The sequence below is a fragment of the Corvus moneduloides genome, chromosome 3, assembly GCF_009650955.1.
Source record: "Corvus moneduloides isolate bCorMon1 chromosome 3, bCorMon1.pri, whole genome shotgun sequence".
In the NCBI taxonomy this organism is placed as follows: Eukaryota; Metazoa; Chordata; class Aves; order Passeriformes; family Corvidae; genus Corvus; species Corvus moneduloides.
The window spans coordinates 48,873,385-48,892,047 of record NC_045478.1 but is presented as its reverse complement, the minus strand read 5'-3'; the positions used below and the strand labels follow the sequence as shown (position 1 = coordinate 48,892,047).

Sequence of the window (18,663 nt, the reverse complement as noted above, 5' to 3'; positions counted from 1 at the left end):
GATAGGGAGTGGGGTTAGCAGCAAGTTAATCCCATTCTGGTTCTGCCACTGCTGCCTCCTTAGGGAGGGGAGAGTCCTCCCCCTGTTCCACCACTGTGTCCCTCCCACGGGAGAAACTCCTCCATGAACTTCTCAGAGCAGTCTTTCCCACGGGTTTCAGTTCTTCACAGACTGCTCCAGTGTGGTCTTTTTTTTTTTTTTTTTTTTTTTTTCCTTTTCATGAAGTGCAGCACTTCAGGAACAGGCTGCTCCAGCATGAGTCCCCCCTGGAATCACAAGTCCTGTGTCACAATTCTTTTGGGCATCCACCTTCTCCAGCAGGGGTTTCTCCATAGGCCGATCTCTGCTCCGCTGTGGACCACAGTGGGCCTCAGGGAGACATCCTGCCTCACCATGGTCTGCACCGCAGGCTGCAGGGGAACTGTGGCTCCAGAGACTGGAGCACCTCCTGCCCCTCCTTCTTCACTGATCTTGGTGTCTGCAGAGTTTCTCTCACATATTCCCACTCTTCTCTACTCTGATCTCAATTAATTCTGTGTAATAACTTTTTTTTCCCTTTTAAAATCTGTTATCCCAGAGGCACAAACACTCTGCTGGATAGGATAAAAGCATTCTATGGTACTCTTTGTTTCCTGTGTAGTCTTATACTTACTTAATGTGTTTACCTCTTATTTTTTTCCTCCTTTTCAGATTTAGATAAGTTTTGAGTTCAGTTGAATGATCTACCATTTCAAAGAATTTTGTGTTCCTTGTGATTTTGCTGACACTTTAGATCATGTGCTGTAGTAATCAGCTTTATGTTTGGCCTTTTGATAATTTGATAATATCTGTATTACATTATTGATTCAAATGAAATGATAAATATCTTGATGGGATTTGTTAATGATATTACTTTGCAAGGTCAATCATTTCAACAGAAGAGAGAAATAGTGGAAGAAAATTGTATGGATTACAAATCTAGGCCAAAAATATAATGAAATATAGTTAGGCTTTTGTAACATTAAGGATAATATCTGATAAAAACCAAGTTGAAATTGATGGGTATGTAATCAGAGTAGTGACTCTCATATGAATTTGCAGTGTGTAAGGCTAAAGAGAAGCAGATGTGAAGATATTTTACTCTATATGGTATGCTTCTGTCTAGTGCTTCAGTATCAGAAAAATGTTGGCCAGCTTTCTAAAAAAAGAGAAGTGGAGATAACAATTTTCCTACGTGCATTTTAATATATGGAAGTATTTTATATGGAAGTGGTAATGATTTGGAGGTTTGCAGTGCATATAAAATATTTTAAGAGCCTTTAATTTTTTAAATTAGATTTAATTAGCTCAATTATTAGCAGCAGTGTTAGTACATATGTGCCAGTTAATTGATCTGAGCACAATGTCTGGGTTTGAACAGTGGGTTTAAGGCAGGGAAGTGCCTACATTTCCTTACAGATGAGAAGAACAAAAGCTTTGTTTGCAAATTTCTGTGAACAGTCAGCATCTCACTCTTAATCTTGAACTGAAAGGCTCAGTGGTCTTTGGAGTGGTGCCTGCAGAGTGGAACACTACCATCTCACTCAGGACCTTTGTCATTTGGAGAGCAGCATGCTAACAGCTGAGACAAAAATACTATTGCTCTCATTTTTGCTTGTGAAATGAAAGTTATCTCTATGTATCAACACTGTGCTGTTTACAATTGGTTTTTTAAATAATGGAAACTTGAAAAGACTTCATCACAAGGCAGTGTCAGTAACTGTGGGGAGAGCTTTTATCTGTAAGACTTGCAATCTCTGTTACAATAGAAGCCTCCTAATTTCAGATTATTCTTTGTCCAGTGCCACATTCCAAAAGGGAAACACATTTGTTTGGATATAAACAATAAAGAATGGTGCATGGAGAGTGGTATATCCCTATGGACATTTTCTCACAGGACTGTAGTTCTGCACCAAATCTCTTAAGAACTGTGTCACTGCTGTAGTTCAGGAGATAACAACAACCATTAAAACTGAAGTATTGCCATCTATTGTTAGGTTGTTGTTCCTGTTTCGAACTGTTATAGCCTTTTAATACCATAAATGGTTTCTTTTCTTTCAACCTTTCTTCTGTTTTACTGTCTAAATATTAAACTAAGAAGCGTATCTTCAGATGGATGAGTCCCAGTCATGGCACTTCCAATATTTGTGAAAATGCATTTGTTAGTCCAACATTTTCATTTCTCTCCCACCGAGATTTTTTTTAATTGCTTTATTCCCTCTCCCCCACCAATGTAGAAAAGTAAATGTTATTATCCATGCTTATTGCTTGTAAATAACCTATTGTAAAGACTTGTAAAGAATCATCATCATCTTCATTCCTTTTTGCAGATATTTCAGATTTTTGCTTCAGTTGTTTGTTGCTGTTGACCTTGCTCTTTTTGCAAATGTTTTTTAGACAGTCAAACCTCAACTGAATTTCTCAGCAGGGATTCACTTGTTCATTTTTATAGCTTGTATTAAATGTGAGACTCCTAATTCTTACTGTTTCTGTTGTTCCTATAGCAACTAGATAGGGGGAGATGCAGCAGCATCACTTTGCTTCCCAGCTGGTGTTTGTGTTCTCAGGAAGGGGGGAGAGTATGAGGGAAACAGAGTATTAATTAGGATGTAACTGGTTGAAAAGTATACTACTTGTTGAGTTGTCCCACTCTTTACTCTAGAGGAGTTAATTAATAATTTTAAGCAGGGCTTCTCAAACTTTCTTTATTAAAATTCTGTCCTCTTGGATAGAGACATGATTTACTCTTAAGTATGTGTCAGCTTTTGGTCTTTAGCTGCTTGGTTCTTGATGGTTCCTTCCACCTTCACCACATGGATAGCAGTAGGATTTTTGTTAGGGACTAGACTGGTGCTTCTGACTTACATGTAGGCTGAACATACATGAAGTGTGGGGCTTTTTAATTCCTGATTTTAATCTGATTTTTGCAGCTGTCCAGTAACTATAGTGTACTAAAATGTAGTTTTATTGTCGACTAAGTGACTATCTTGGAGTAAAATGTTTTGATATTTAAATGGTACATTTTCAGAGATTACTAAGAACTAAGGTAGAACTAACACGTTCTACCTTCTCCAAGAAGCAGAGATTGTTTGAATTCCCCTTTAGTAGTCCTTTCTCTTACCTCATGATGGAAACCTTCATTACATAGTTTCCTGAGGATCTCTGATGCCAGATTAATCCCTCTGAAGTAAACCAGTCTTTCGTCCATACCTGAGCACCTAAAGTTCTGCTGCTCTGCCTTGGTGCCGCTTGTTTAGCCAAGCACTGCTGCTCTGTGGGGGTTGTGTTACTCTCAACGTGGTATGTGCATTGTGAAGACTCTGGGGCGAGTTTTACAGTATTCAAGCCATTATTATATAAAACAACCACAAAATATGTGACTATGTTTTAAGCTCCTCTGTGACTGTTTATTAAATAAAAATTCATGGGCACAGGAACTGGATATCATATATTGCGTCTCGAAAAGGTGGGTCCCATCAGGTTTAGTGTTTAGCCTTTCCCAGCCAGAACAGCTCTGATTAGCAAGAGGAACTCAGGAAGTGCTGGTTAGTAGATAACCAAGTGGTAAAATTGCTCATGTGGGAAATAAGAAGTCGAGATACATGCTTCTTGTTATTTAAGGAACAGGGTGGAACCAAGACTTCTCACCTTGCAGGAAGGTGCCACGATGCAAGATGTTACTGAGACAGTGGGGATCCTGCAGGTGTCAGGTTGCCATCCATGAAATGCCTGCTGTCTTCACACCGGTGGTGGTGCCTCAGGAGAAGCACTTGCTGTTTTGGAAATAAGTCTTTAATTGTTTCCCATTTTATTCCTTCTCTGTTTCCCCTGCCCCTGACTCTCTCAGAAGGGTTCACAAGAGCTAATGAACATGACATCTGCGAATTTATAAATCAGTTTGTTTCTCTGCTGGCTGCCTGAGCGGGGTTCTGATCCTTGGTGGATTACATATTAGAACAGATTTAAATCAGAACAACATCTCTTCAAAACATTCTGGCTTAAAAAATACATAAATGGACAAGTCTCTTGCTTCCATATACTCTAAGCTAGTGTATCCCCTGTATTCATGGGTGCACTAAGGTGGTCTCCTAGGGCTTGAGGGAGTCTGAGGCTGAGGGAGCTGGGGCTATTCAGTCTCAAGAAGAGAAGGCTCGTGGGATCTTATCAATGTGTGTATGTGCCTGATAAGTGTGAATAAAGAAAACTGAGCCAGACTCCTTGCAGTGCTATCCAGTGGTAGAACAGGAGGCAGTAGATGTAAATATAGTGTATCGATAAACCTTTTTTACTGTGAGAGTGGTCAAACACTGGAGGTTTCAGAGACAGGCTGTGAAGTCTCCATCCATGGAGGTTAAACCCAACTGGGCTCAGGCCTGAGCAATCTGCTGTAGTTAATCCTGCTTTGAGACTTTATGCTCTCCAGAGGTCCTTTCCAACCTCAACTATTCTGTGAATATTGTGGATTATGTCAGCAGATAAAATAGTTGGGAGTTTTTTTCTCTGAAGAAATTGCTGCTTGGAGAATATTGTATTGTCACAGATAAAATATGGCTCTTGTGAGATTCTTTTTGAGAATCCTGTTGTTTCTGCTTAGATTTTAATTTTTATCTTTGTACATCTCCTGCAGTTATAATGTTTATTTCTTACAACTGTAATTCTTTTATTTGAAAAAACCTGACTTATGAATCAGTGCAGTGGCTACATTTTTATCAGCTTTCTTCATTTGACAAATAAATGCATTTTTATAGTGCTTAAAATCCAATCCTGAATGTAAAGGTCAGTTGAAGTATTTTTGATTCATAGAATCATTAAGGTTGGAAAACCCCTCTAAGATCAAGTCCAACCATTAACCTCACACCACCATGTGTACCACTAATCCATGCCCTCAAGTGCCACATCCTCATGTTTTTTGAACACTTCCAGGGATGGTGATTCTACCAGTTTCTTGGGCATCCTGTTCCAGTGCCTGTTGCTGCAGCTTTCCAGCCACTTTTCCCCAGGCTGCAGCACTGCATGGGATTGTTGTGACCCAAGGTCAGGACCCAACACTTTGCCTTGTTGAACCTCATACAATTGGCTTTGGAGCATCAATCCAGTAAACTCATACTCAATTCTGAATCAAAGTTGCTAGGTAAAAGTTTAGGAAGAATTTCATCAAGGAAACTGGAGTTTTGCTCTCTTGGTTAGGACAATTGTAGCCATATGATTTCTAACAAAGGTAAAATGTAGTGTCAACTTGGCATGCTTCTCTTGCTGCCTGGTTACTGAATATGCAGAAAGTGATTATTCTGTTCTCTGGAATATTCAATTCAGGGTAATACATAAACGTACAACCAGCATTTGACAATTGCCTTGAGGTGTTGATTTTATTATCATTAAATATTAGCTAAGAGCAAGCATCGTCTTTCTCTTTCCTGGATTTGCTGGCGAGTGTTTGCTCAAGGTCAATTGAAATCACTCTTGTGTTTCCAAGAAGGGAGTGCATATTCCCTCTTGAATGATTCCAGATACATGTTGGGGAATGAAAAGTCAGGGATGGTGTTGAGAATTAGAAATTAAAAAAGGGGGAATAAAAGATGCATTTAGAAAGAGAGGCAGTGGTTGGAGCCAGGGAAGAAACAATGTCTAGCACTGGGTGTGGGGTGGGAAAAACCAGCTTCCTGGGGAAAGGGGAAAGAATAGGTGAAGTAGGGTGCTTTTGTTTGTTTGTTTGCTTGCTTTTTAAAAAAAGCTAAATATGTGTAATTTGGAGCCAAATTAGTAACTCTAGTTTGAGTGTCTCATTTCAGGTGAATAGTGGCAAGGAACTGGGAATTCAAGTGAGATTCTGACACTGGTTTTCTGGACATCTCTTGCAGATTCTTGAACAAATCCTGCTTGAGCAGACCCCTCTGTAGGCATTAAGGATTTAAATATAATTATTGTTTGGATGAACATTCTAAAAATTCTGCTTTGAAGCTTTGTTATGCATCTCTTCATTCAAATCACTTAATGTTTTCAATCTTGTTTACTTTTTTTACAGCTGTGAACACAATAGGGCAAAAGCTTCCAAGGAATGACTGTTGATGTCTGAGGGAACCTAGATCCTAATTGCAGAACAATTGCTGTGATGTCATGTGCAGATTTTATGTGGTGTTCACAAACAGCTGGTTGCAAACAAATAGATTGCAAAAAATGCCGATAAAGGTTTTGTTCTCCTTGTAAAGCTGCTGTCTGCACTGTCAAAAGCTTTTGGGATGTAGCTGTGTGTGTATACTCCTGTTTCCAGTGAATTCTCATAGCATGAAATCAACTTTGTGGAAAAAAAAGTGCTTTTGCCCATGCAATTTTTATCATTCATACACTAAAAACAAGCACAGTTCTAAAAATGTAGTTATATTGGATGATAACAAAAATGACTCTCACCTATCCATTTGCATACCAAGATTTGGCATCACTGTAAATAAGTTACACCAGCAAAAGTGGTTCTTACCAGATTATTTATGTGTAGCATAAAAGTTAGCCTGATATAAAACTTCCCTGTAGAAGAAAATCTCTCCAGTGAGTATAATCATTCTAGTAACAATGGAAATGCACATTTAGTTAAAGATGGCATTTCTTACTGTGAAATGTCAAAGTATATTTCTGTTTTCTAATTGTGAAATTGGTAAATAGAGATAAAAACTAAATGCCAGCAACATAAAGGTACGGTAATTTTAGACTTTTAAGGATATTTCTAGAAATGTTTTCATTATAAAATAAATGTATGTAATTTTATTATTCTTAAAAATAATCAACAGAGGCTGGTCAGCTAAAAATTCTACTTTTGTTTTCCAGAAACCAGCAAACATTCTGGTAATGGGTGAAGGTCCTGAAAGAGGAAGAGTTAAAATAGGTAAACATTTTGAGAAAATTTAATTGTGCAGCTAAGGGTTTAATATTAAAAAAAAAAGACATCTTCAGTGTAAGATAGAAACAGATCTTCAGTATTCTTTGAGTATATGTATCTACAACTGCTAGTTCAATTTTGAATCTCATTCACTGAGTTTACAGACTTAAGAAATTCCAAGTATATTATTAGACACTTCTAAGCTTGCCAAGGTTATTTGATGATATATAAAAACATCTGTATGAAACAAAAAAGTAATAATTACAGAGATCAGTGCTGATGGCCAAGGTTCTTTTGACTTCTACTATGATTAGTTAGCATAAGTTAGCATTGTTACTTATAAATTGTGCTTTTTAAAAATTTTTAATATAAATAACATTACTGCACATGTTTGTAGAGATCCAAAGGTTTGCGACACAAAAGTTACTTGGTGTCAAGATGAGTAACACATGTAGCTGTGATGGTCTTTATCCAAAATCTAATTACCTTCTCAGTTTTAGTGATGTGGGTATTACCTTTTTTAAATAAAGCATGTGGCAATACTCAAGTTTGTGTAAAATAAAAGTTTCAGATTTGAATTGGGTTTAAAATGTGTGGGTTTGACAGTACACCAAATTTTGCGCTTTCCATCTAGCATTTCTTACTGTTACTTACAAGGCTCATTCTAAAGAGAATTTTTGAATTCTATAGAATGAATGCTTAGTTTTAAAATACATCTCTGTAACAGCGCATGCTGACTGACTCTGAACCTCATTCCTCCAAGTCAAGTAGGAGGCACGCCTTGAAAAGTAGTGCAAAACAATCTACACTGCAGTCATTTTGGTTTTGCACTTTGGGTAAATATACAGCGGCCACAAGGACTCACAGTTTTGTAAGCATCTATAAAAATAAAGGAGAAAATGTACATTAGAGACCTACTACTCAACTTCAGTTAACCAAGTTTCTGTTACAGTTTTAAAAAATGAACAGGTATCTGTGTTATGTAAAGTTTTACAATACCATGATGAAAAAACACCAGATGTTATCCTTCATAGTCTTAGGAATGAAGTAAATGGCATTTAGCCTTAGATAAATTTGGTCCAGTATTGTTGTAAGTAGTTTTTGTTTTGTTAGAAACTTTGATTTTTAATTTTTAATGTTTTTGAGCTATTGTTGTAATTGTTTTTTGACAATACTGTTAAATTCTGATTTATTTGTATTAAAATTTAAATACTCTTCTCATTTTTTCTCCCCATTCTCCAGCTGATATGGGTTTTGCAAGATTGTTTAACTCGCCTTTGAAGCCATTGGCAGACTTGGATCCAGTTGTGGTGACATTCTGGTACAGAGCTCCAGAGCTGTTACTTGGGGCCAGACATTACACAAAGGCCATTGGTAAGTTGTCCTGTAAGAAAGACGTTTGCCTGCAAGTTCTGTAAGGATAGTAGCCTTACAAGAGATGTGATGATCAGCTGACCAGCTAGTTTTGGGGTTTTGTCCCTGAAGTAGTAGCAGATGATCCCATCTATAAAAGATTAATCAAGATTAAAACTTTTTGAAGATGGTGCTTTTATTTTTCAATATAACCTAGACATTTAAAGTATGTTGTTTGTTTTGTTTTGTTTTTAAAACAAAAATATCCTTTGAATTGGTTTATATGTTTTCTTAATATAGGCTTAGAATCTTGTAATGTTGTAAACCTTCAAAAGGGAAACAGCTATGGCAGTCTTGTCGGGTGTTACATGTCTAGATGCTTCTATGAAATGTGTGGCTTGATAAGCAGAGGGCTGGTCTCCTGTGCTGTGCATAATGTGCACGTTGTTTACTCCTGATGATTTATGAAGCTCCACGTTCAGGAAATGCTGGTAGCCAGGCTGTTTGTCCCCTGCTAAGTTCCAGAAGCACAATCAGCCTGGGTGCCCAGCTGTTTGGAGAATTAGAGCATTGAGGTGCATGGGAGGTATCCTGGCTGCATGGTTGGGTTACATATTGAACTGCAAAGGAAAGAGTGACCCTCTGTTAATAGTGTTAAATCGTTCCTATGAGTACAGAGGTGGCTTTCTTGGCAGGCATTTTTCTGTTGCAGAAGTCTTTGGAGATGCTTTGTGGGCCTTTTTTCAGAGAGTTACAGAATACTGTGTCATACTGGCATCTCAGTTTGAGTGTTCCCTTGGGTGGACCAACACTTCTAAGGCTCACAGTGTGTTGTTTTTTTTTTTCCCCAAGTAACTCCTGTTTATTCAACTACCATATACAGGGAAACGTTTGGAGAATGAATGAACTGACACCTGACTTTTTTGATGTAGACTTGTACTTTTCATTTCTTTACTCCTTTCCACTTCCATTTGGACTCCTCCAGTGCAGGAGTTTATTTTGTGTACTCTAGAACTCTGCAGCAGAAGCTGAAGTATCAGAAGTGGGGGAAATCTGATCCATTTCAAAACCAAAAACCTGGTCCAAAGAAAAATACTAATTGCAGACAGATTCAGTCAGGTCAAAAGGGACCTTAGGAGGTTTCTTGTTCATCCTCCTGCCCAAAGCAGTGCCCATTATGAATTCTGCCTGGTCTGTTGAGGGGTTTGGCCAGCTACATCTTGAAAACCTCTAACAACAAAGATTTCACACCCTCTCTGGTTAACCTGTTCCACTGCAAAATCACCCTCCTAGTAAAGAATTTTTTTCTTTATACCTAGTTACAATTTCTTGGTTTGGTTTATGCCAATAATCTCTCACTCTCCTGTCGTATGCCATTGTAAGGGCCTGGCTCCGTCATCTTGGTCACCTCTGTGTAGGTACTGGGGGATGCTCATAGATTCCTCTTCAGTCTGAACAAGCCCATGTCCCTCAGTATCCTCTCCCAGAGCAGGCTCTCCAGCCTCTGACCATGCTGGTTACCTCTGCTCCTTGGCCTTCGTTACTCCACTGTTTTATGGTTGTTACAGCCAAGGCTGCCATTGATTATCATATCCCCAACCAGTTCTTCCTTCTTCCTCAGTAGCAGACCTGAGGAATGACACATATAGTTTACCCCCAAGTCCTCTAGAAATCTTTTCAGCATCCCTGAAGTAACCGTGTTTGTGTTCTGTTTGTTCTCCTGATGCCCCATGGTCTCTTCACCTCCTCCCACAGCTCCTTTTGCTGGTGTCCCAGTGCCCCAAGCAGGGTGTATCTCCCAATGTGAGGCCAGTGTCACCCTGCAGACTGACTCCTGCATGGCAGCACTCTCCCTCTGGAGTTCTGCCTCAACTGAGACAGAGGTATCCCAGGGTATCTGCTCCAGTGGGAGCTGGGGATGGAGCTTTGTAATGCCCCGTCCCCTGCATGGTTCTGGCACAATCCCGTGGTGGCAGAAGCAAACTCTTAGAGCCTGCTTCACATCTGCCACCATGCAGACTGGGCTGCTAGCTACTAAGTCTCTGTTTGCAGAAGTGTTTTAAAGAAAATACCAACCAGATTGCCTCAAACACCTGTAAATTAGATGCTTAAATTGCCCTATGTTCATAGTGGAAAACACTGATGCAGATGGACCAGATTACTGACTGACCTGTGTGTGTGGTATGGGGAAGTTACCTCAACTGACAGCTACCTGGTTTTGATAGATAGCATATTGTTTAGAGATTTGGGTGAGTGATATGTATCATTATCTCAGGGTATCTCTTTGAAGGATGAATTAGTATAATGCTGTTGTTTGTTTAATTATGTCATAAATAACTTGGTTCTTGCCCTAAGGGATCTCTAGTCTATACTAAAACACAGGCAAGAAGTTCTTATGAAACTTTAGAGGACAATGGTACTTTGGAGAGATCTGGTTTTGCTAGTAGTTTATTATTTCTGAGGCTTTTATTTCTTGTATCACACCAGTGAGTCACCCAGGAGGGGTGTGAATGGTTACATAGTACCTGGCATGCAGTGGGAGTGCTGAGGGGCACTCAAAACAGTTTGGGCAGCAAGATAAAAAATACGGAAATGAGAACAAGGGAAGTTGCAAGTTGAGATTTGTAGGCTGATTGAAGGATTAGAGGAGCATGTGATTGAAGAGAAGGGAAAAGAAAAAAGGTACATGGAGCTGATATATATGCAGTTTTAAGGCAGAGGGAACAAGAGAGTAACAAAATGACAGCGGTGATGTTCATGCAGTTTATTGAGTCCAGACTTGTGTTTTGCTTCAAGCACTATGTGCACTTGAAAAAAGGCCATTTTCATGAGCTAAGCATGCTAGTGAGAGTTTAAATCAGATGCTAATGTTTTTGGCAGATGATGCAACTTTTAAAACTTTCTCTTAAATCTCTGTGCAAGAAATACAATTTTAAGATCTCTTAATATTACATAATTCTCAGGAAGTCTAATGTATTGCTTTTAGTAATAACTCAAAAATCAAGATTCTCACATAATTGCTCTTGAGTTGGAAACAATAATTTAGAAGAAAGGTGATTAGATATAGCAAATTATAAAAAAAAAAAAGACAGGTTATTGAGTATAGCTACTTGTTTTCCATAGCTATTTTCCCATGTCTTTTAGATAATATAGTACTTTTATTGATTAGTAAATACACATAAGGCTAAAAGCAGAGTTTTCTCTTTCAGTTTTTTCATAGTGAGAAATATTTTTGTTTGAATTTACTAGGAAATCATTGTCATCAGTTCTCTTCTACAACGTCCTCAACATTGTCCAACAGCCGCTACATGATTCAGATGTTTGCTTAGGTTTTTACTGACTTTATCTTGTTTTTACTTTATTTTAAATGCATTTTTTATATTCTACATGTAATACTCTCTTCCTTATCTTTGTTTCACATATAATTTAATTATTAGCAGTGTATTCAAAATATCCTGGGCACTGTCTACTATAGTTTCCAGTTTATTCTTGTAATAAAGCCTTTAGGTGTGCTTGCTTGCATGTAAATAATTCTCATACAAGATCAGACTGAAATTAGAATTTGACTTTTGACTTGTTCAGGATTTTTGGTTTTGATTTCTGGACCTGATCTTAGTTACATTTTGTGGGTTTAACTTTGAGGGAAAATTGGAGTGAATACAGTCTGTTTAGAAAGTGCTATATATTACACAAAACAATACTTAAGCATATTTCATTATTTTAGGGGTGATTTTTCAGTGACATTTTTTGTTTATTTAGTTTGTCTCTTCCTATGAATGAAATATTCTACTTTTAATTTATTTCCTTGCAGAACAGGTAGTTGTTCATCATATATTTGACATCATGTTTTAAAGAGATGTAGGAATCGGGAATATAGTATTGCTGAAGAACAGAAATAGCTTTTGCTTTCTGCATGTTAAAAGGATAGTAAAAAGCCCATGTTAGGGTTTCATGGAGAGTATTATTTCGTTTCCTGAACTGTGAATGTTTATAATGTAAGCCCTACTTGTTAATAAAGTTTCACATGTAATATCTGCTCCTATAGTTATGAGTAATTAACTTACCAGATGAATGCAAATTGGGAAAATGGTGTTGTAGAAGCCAAAGTTCACTCTCTTTTCCATTACCACAATTTAATCTGTACTAAATTCACTATGGCAGGTCAAGGTTTTCTAGATTTTCAGCATCATAATTCAAAAATAGAATCTGTTTCTATTTCTATTCTATAGAATCTGTGTTCATTATAATACTTTAGCAAAGATGTAAAACCTGCAAATAAAAGTAACTTGAACAAGCTTCAGGTGAAACCAAGTAACTGCAAAAATGTAAATTGCTTGCCATCATGGAAACTTTAATAAAATTACTGAACGACCAGAAAATCCAGGACAACGGAAAATGTCTTTGTGCTCAAAATACTAAAGAAACAAGGTTGAAGTAAGGTACAGTGCAAGATACAGTGCTCCTTTCTTGCATGGGCAAAGACTTCTGCACTTTAATCTTAAGGAAACCAAAGGAAATGATTGTAGTAAAATGAAGGAAAAGTTAAGCTGACTTTGAGCTTGAAAGGAGACATTAATCAGTTGGGTTTTTTTACTCTGGGAACATCAGATTAGAAAAGAATGTTTTAGTAGGTAAAGCAAGTAGAAGAACTCTTTCATCATAGGTTTTTAAGAAAGCATGTGGCAGTCCCTAGTATGATTCATTCTGGGGCATCTTGTAGCATATCAAGGTAATAACATAATTATGACTTGTTTTTATCAAGCTGCAGCTTGTATAGTTATCAGTGCTATCAAACAAGCATGTTATCTTACCTCTCCTTACCACTTGCCTTAATTTAAAGCAATAGCATATTTGATAAATGGCATTAGGTGACTTAGAATATTTCAGATGGTTTGGATTTTGTTGACAAAAAGTGATCATTCAACCACCCATTAAGCAAGGCTAAAACACTGTCATGAACCAAAAAAGGGTAGGCTTGTTTATTGTGAAAAAATAAGTCTGGAAAACTGAGAAATCTCTATTTCTTAGTTACCTTTTTGCACTTGTCTAAATTATAAGTCAGCAGAAATGTCAGAAATGGCTGTGTGGTAACTGCATTTACCAGCCCAAATGAGAGTTAGGTATAGAGAAACTGTAATTCAAAGGCTGGGTAGTGCACTGTCACCTCATTCTATTTCCAGACTACCATGTAGTTATGGAAACTGGAAATGTGTGAAAGGTATAAGCAGATATCAAAATGCCATTGAAAGCACATGTCACAGGAAAATATTTGGTGTATGAGAATGAATGAATTTATAATGAATGCTAGGATCTGTCAGAGTTTCAGCAACTCTGTTTGCCCTCATGCAGGAAAAAAAGAGAGGGAAATGTCTAGGGTGTATTATGTTGGATTTAGGAAGGAAGTATGTCCATATGTGTTCCATATTGCTTATGCAGTGAGTCCCGCACATGCCGAGTGCATCAGATGTCCTTACTGTGCGTGCACAGATTGTTGGTGTGCTGGCCAGGCTGTGGGCCTCTGGATATCTTGGACTGATGCCTGAAATTCTTTTGGTCTCATGTTCTGGGAGGGTTGGGAGGAAAAAAAATAAGACCTATCTGGAAAATCTGGTAAATGAGAAATTATGGGTGGGACCAACCAGACGATTGAAAACTCTTCAGGAGAAATGTACAGGGGAGGTTCCCACCTGTTGTCTGTGGAGTCACAGGAGCAGGGGGACAGTTCTTAAAGATCCATGAGAAATAATTGAGAAGAACAAATCCATAGTCAGCATTTGACTGCTGCACAGGAATCCACATTCTTGTTTGTGAGAGGTTGTGATTTGAGGATGGGGTTGTGGAAAAACTAGAAAAATAAATCAGAGAGGCTTGAAAATACTCATTTATGCATGCTGAAAAGAAAAGCTCAGGCTACACCAAGAAGGGAGCCTTGTTCATGCCCTGGGAAATGTTATACAACATGAGGAGTAATTGGATTCAGATGATACTTTGTGGTAAGCTTGTTTTGGCATGTGGTAAACTTTCTTAATTTTGATTATCAAAGTTGTCCTTACGCTTTTTCTGAGAGGCAAAATATTTTAATACCAAGGATTAATTGCTGCTCTCTTATCTAGTTATTGCAGATACTGGATGATTTACTGCTGTTTTTTCTTCTTGCTCTCTAAAATAGGAAAATATGTCTAGAATACTATATAAGCTTCTTTTATTAAAAAATAAAAAGCATTTTCTACACTACTACAATAATCTAAGAAATGTAAAGTTATATAAAGGATTATTAGATCACCTAATTAGAATATTTTAAAGTTATATTAGTAAGTATTTTGGGAAGCTTGGGATGCTGACAGCAACTCAAGGAGTAGAGTCTGCAGGATTGTTGCAAACTGTAACACATTAACTCTTTTGTGATCTAGTTCCTGCTTTCTTCTAACTCCTCTATTACTCTTGCTTCTCAAATATGTTATGTCTGGACGTTAGAAAGTAAAGCTGCTGGCCATTGTCAACTCTAAAGAGTCTGAGAGGTGTTGTAGTAGTTTAATAGTCAGAAGAATGAGAACAGTACTGTGAGTCTGACCTGTCTCTGCTGGTGTAAAACCAATGGAGGTACTTTAAAGCGGGCCAGACTGAGTTTCATTTCTTAGGACAGTAAGCTGGGTCTCAAAAGACTTGACTTTAAATACTGATTCAGTCCCAAGTGTTGTGTGTAGTTGGCCACATTTCATTTATTCCATCCCAAGTGTTGTTTCATTATCTATAAAATGGGGACGCTGCTTAATGGTATTGTCCTGGATATGGAGGCTGGTGGGCCTGTGGTACAAAGGCCAAAGAGAATCCAGTGGTGAGACATCCCTAGTACCAGAGATTCCTCCCCAGGTTAGGGTGACAGAAAAGGCTTCCCCCAGGATGCTGTGCTTTGGTATGTTAATATACCCCAGTTCTGCTTCCCTGGTTGGCTGTTGGCCTCCCTGCCCCTTGTTACCTTATATATCCCACACGCTAGAAAGTTCTCCACTCCAGGTTCCCCCCATTGGCTCTTGCCCCTCACCACCCCCCCAGAGTTTTCCCATTGGCTCCCATTCCCCAGTCCCGCCTTTGTACCGGCCCCGTGCCCTCGGATCATTGGTCTCTGATGATCGCCCGCTCCCGTATTTAAACCTGGACCCTCCAATGTTCTTTGTCTTCATCCCTGGAACCCTACAGGAGCATGGCTGCATTAAACACCTCCCGTGGAACCCCATACAAAGATCCTTCCTGTTCTGTGTCATCGACCCATTTTCTGGAGCTATCCATGTGTGTGTGCGTGCGCGTGTGTGTGTGTGTGCTGGTCCTGCCAAGCGGCTTCGCTAAGGAGATGCTTTTAGGAGGGTTACGGCACCTCACCATCCGGCACCGCCAATCCACGGACAGCGACACTGGAGATAAAGTCAGTTAAGGATAATGGGGTGCTCCAGTACAAGTATGCTGTAAATTGTTTCTGTTAACTCAATGAATGGATTATTTGTCTGAGGACCTGGGATGTCACTTAGCATCTGGAATTAACTTGACAAATACACACATTCTGGACAATAAAAACAAAAAAGGAAAGAAAAGGAGAACAAAACCACTAAATCTTCAATCACAACTACAATCTGCTAATTGTCCTGATTTGGATTGCTTGGTAAATTAACGTGTAAGCTTCCACATGTGGTCACCCAATACTTTTTGTATTCTCATGACTCTCTCCCCTTGCAACACTTACAAAGGGAAGTACTGGATGCTTTTGCCGTTTTGTTTGGTATTTTGGCACATATGCTGTTGCATTGACTTGGCTGTACATGGCTTATTTGAGAGCAGGAAAAAGAATATAAAAGTACTCAGAAGGCAGAATATCCTCTATAGCAATAGCTGTGATAAAAACCCACTTTTGAGCAAGAAGTGCCTTCAAAAATCTGTCTACGCTTAGTCCCATGTAGATCAAGAGTTGTCAATGATTTGTGGGCCAAAAATCCTCCATACTGGTCATAGTTTTAGTTCCGTGTCTTTTTTCCTTCTAATTGTTTTTCCCTCCAAGTATCAGCTTTGTGTTCTTCCAAACTGTTAATAACCATGGGGCCTCATACTTCCCTAGGATCTCACTGACTTCGCCCTTTACCAGACAGATGAGCTTTGCAGTAGCCGCATTGATTCTCTAATCTTCCTGAGCAACCTATGCCATGAACTCAGTTTAAAAAAAGATTTAGGTTTTTTAAAGAAAGATTACTTAGGGAAGTAAGACAGGAGTTTTCCTTGTGAAAGCTGGTTCCATAAACATTTTACCCTCATTATACTGTGCAGTAGTAAAGGCTTTTAATGTGCGCTTTTTGCTACCAAATCTGAAAAGTTGGCTCATAAGAGTTGATTTTGGCTGAAAACCAAGTGCTTGCTATCCTAACAAGAAGCATACTTCTGGTGCAGAGGAGTTGTTTTAGCTGATCCATCAGTTTGATCCTCAGGTATAATTACTTCAGCAATATCAACTGAAATTTTCAACATTACAGCACTGATCAAGTAGAATGACTGGTTTTCAGGACAGGTGTGATTGCTTCATAAGTTGACTTCTTGTCAATAACTGTGACTGACAGCAGAATTATTCCTCACGCCGGTTTATTTCATGTATTATCCAATGGAGTTGCCTATAATTACGTTGGAGTTGTTGTCAGTGCCTTACTAGAAATAACTGTAGGACTGAAAACCTTAGTAACAGAAACGTTAAGATACTGTAAAGTAAAACACTCTGTTTGGAAGGACAAAGAAGCTTCTCCAATGGTACTGTCTGGGAGGCAAGGTTTGTTCATGTGCATTCCTCTCCATTGACTGAAATAAAGTAGGCATCAAAAGCTTTAATAACTTCTAAAAAGACTGTCATGGCTTGTGAATTGGAACTGTCCAAGAAAGTATTCTTCACAGATGTTCCTTATCACAACTCAATCTACCAGATAGCAGGGCTTTAGCTGACCTTAAGTTAGTTCTGAAGGTGTTGACATATTGGACCTATTAAAAAGTTGTAATAGCTAAGGACACAAGCCAAGTGAGAGCACACAACAGATAACAAAGTCACTGTTCCTCTTTAGTTAGCATGGAGTTTACCTGCTCAGAGCTCCACTGTGTACAAAAAAAGCTGGTTTATTAAAATATTTTGCATTTAATTAGAAAAAAAATTATATTCCCCTTTCAAAGAGTATGTACCGCTTTCTTATTTGCTGTTGTCAGTAGTTTTTTCATATGATTTTATGAAATGCAGAGCTGTGCGTATTTCCTGAAAAGCTTTGTAAATACTATTTTACCAAACAGTGTCTAATCTTGCCTGTTCTTAATTCTGTCATCATTATAGGAGGAAATAGTAACAATTTCTGTATTAGACCTGCCTAATACTTTGCAGTATAAGAGAGACTCGTGACCTTTGCAATAAGAAGTTTTCATACTTCCTTTACTTGATGCAGTTGTTTGATATTTGGTAGGGGCAAGTAGCCCTGAAATGACGAAGCTGCCTTTTGTCACCCATTCCTCAGACTTTTGAAGAGTTGTCACTGAAAGGCCATTTTTCTTTTTAGCCTTGTTTCCATGAAAAGCTTGAGAGCTTGCCAGGGTACCTCTTGGACCCTAAGCATGGCTGTTGCTGAAACAAAAGTAGCAGTATGTTCTTTGCTGAATCTTGGAGGTACTGGAGTTGTCATAATGTTCCTCTGCCATCTCCAACAATCTAAAGATTTAGGATTAGGGAAAAAGCAAGGCTGTAACACACTTTCCCTGCCAGAACTAAGCGCTTGTCCCACTGACCTAATTCCTTGCCCTGAAGTGACACCACCTGAGGCTGGAGTAGCCCCAGGTTCTGGAAGAACTGAAAGAAGAGGAGGAAGAAGATGGAACTGTCAGTCTATTCTGCATTCATGCAACCATCACTCCATGCTCCCAAGGAAGTTAGCTGCTCTACTGCTAGCTAATGTAATAGATAATCTGTAGTTTATACAGCAGTAGTCTTGAAGACACAAGTGAGGAGTTAAAGAATTGCTGATGAAAATGTGGTATGTGTAGGATTTGGGGCTGATGTGGGGAGAGAAGAGTATTTGAAAAGAAAATACACTGAAAATCTTTGCAAAAGCAATATAATGTTGGTGAAGGTTTTGTTCTCAAGGTGCTGATGCTGGCAAAAGTCGAATCCTTGTGCTCTGTGGTACAATTGTTGGTAAGATTTCAGCCTTGATGATTCCTGTCTTCAGGAATCTGCACATGTTAAATACAAGGTTTCATGCAGAACCGTAAACCTGGAATTTCCAAATTCTTGGATGTGAAGTTCTGTAAACTAAGGATTAAGTTCTTTAACAGGATTTCGCCGTTTGAAATCATATTTTTGCTGCATGAAAGGACTACCTAGGGCCTCTGGATTTGGTGCCACTCCCTGTACTAAATCT

General features: G+C 38.5%; 1 protein-coding gene across 3 annotated transcripts in view; it reads left to right on the top strand.

Annotated features, from left to right (window-relative positions):
• CDK19 (cyclin dependent kinase 19) overlaps nucleotides 1-18,663 on the top strand; it is a 128,680-nt gene that overhangs the window by 85,809 nt on the left and 24,208 nt on the right. For all 3 annotated transcript variants that reach the window (XM_032101482.1, XM_032101481.1, XM_032101483.1), the window contains 2 exons: nucleotides 6,835-6,892; nucleotides 8,129-8,260. In XM_032101482.1, coding sequence (XP_031957373.1) covers nucleotides 6,835-6,892; nucleotides 8,129-8,260 — 190 coding nt within the window. The remainder of the gene's footprint in view (nucleotides 1-6,834; nucleotides 6,893-8,128; nucleotides 8,261-18,663) is intronic.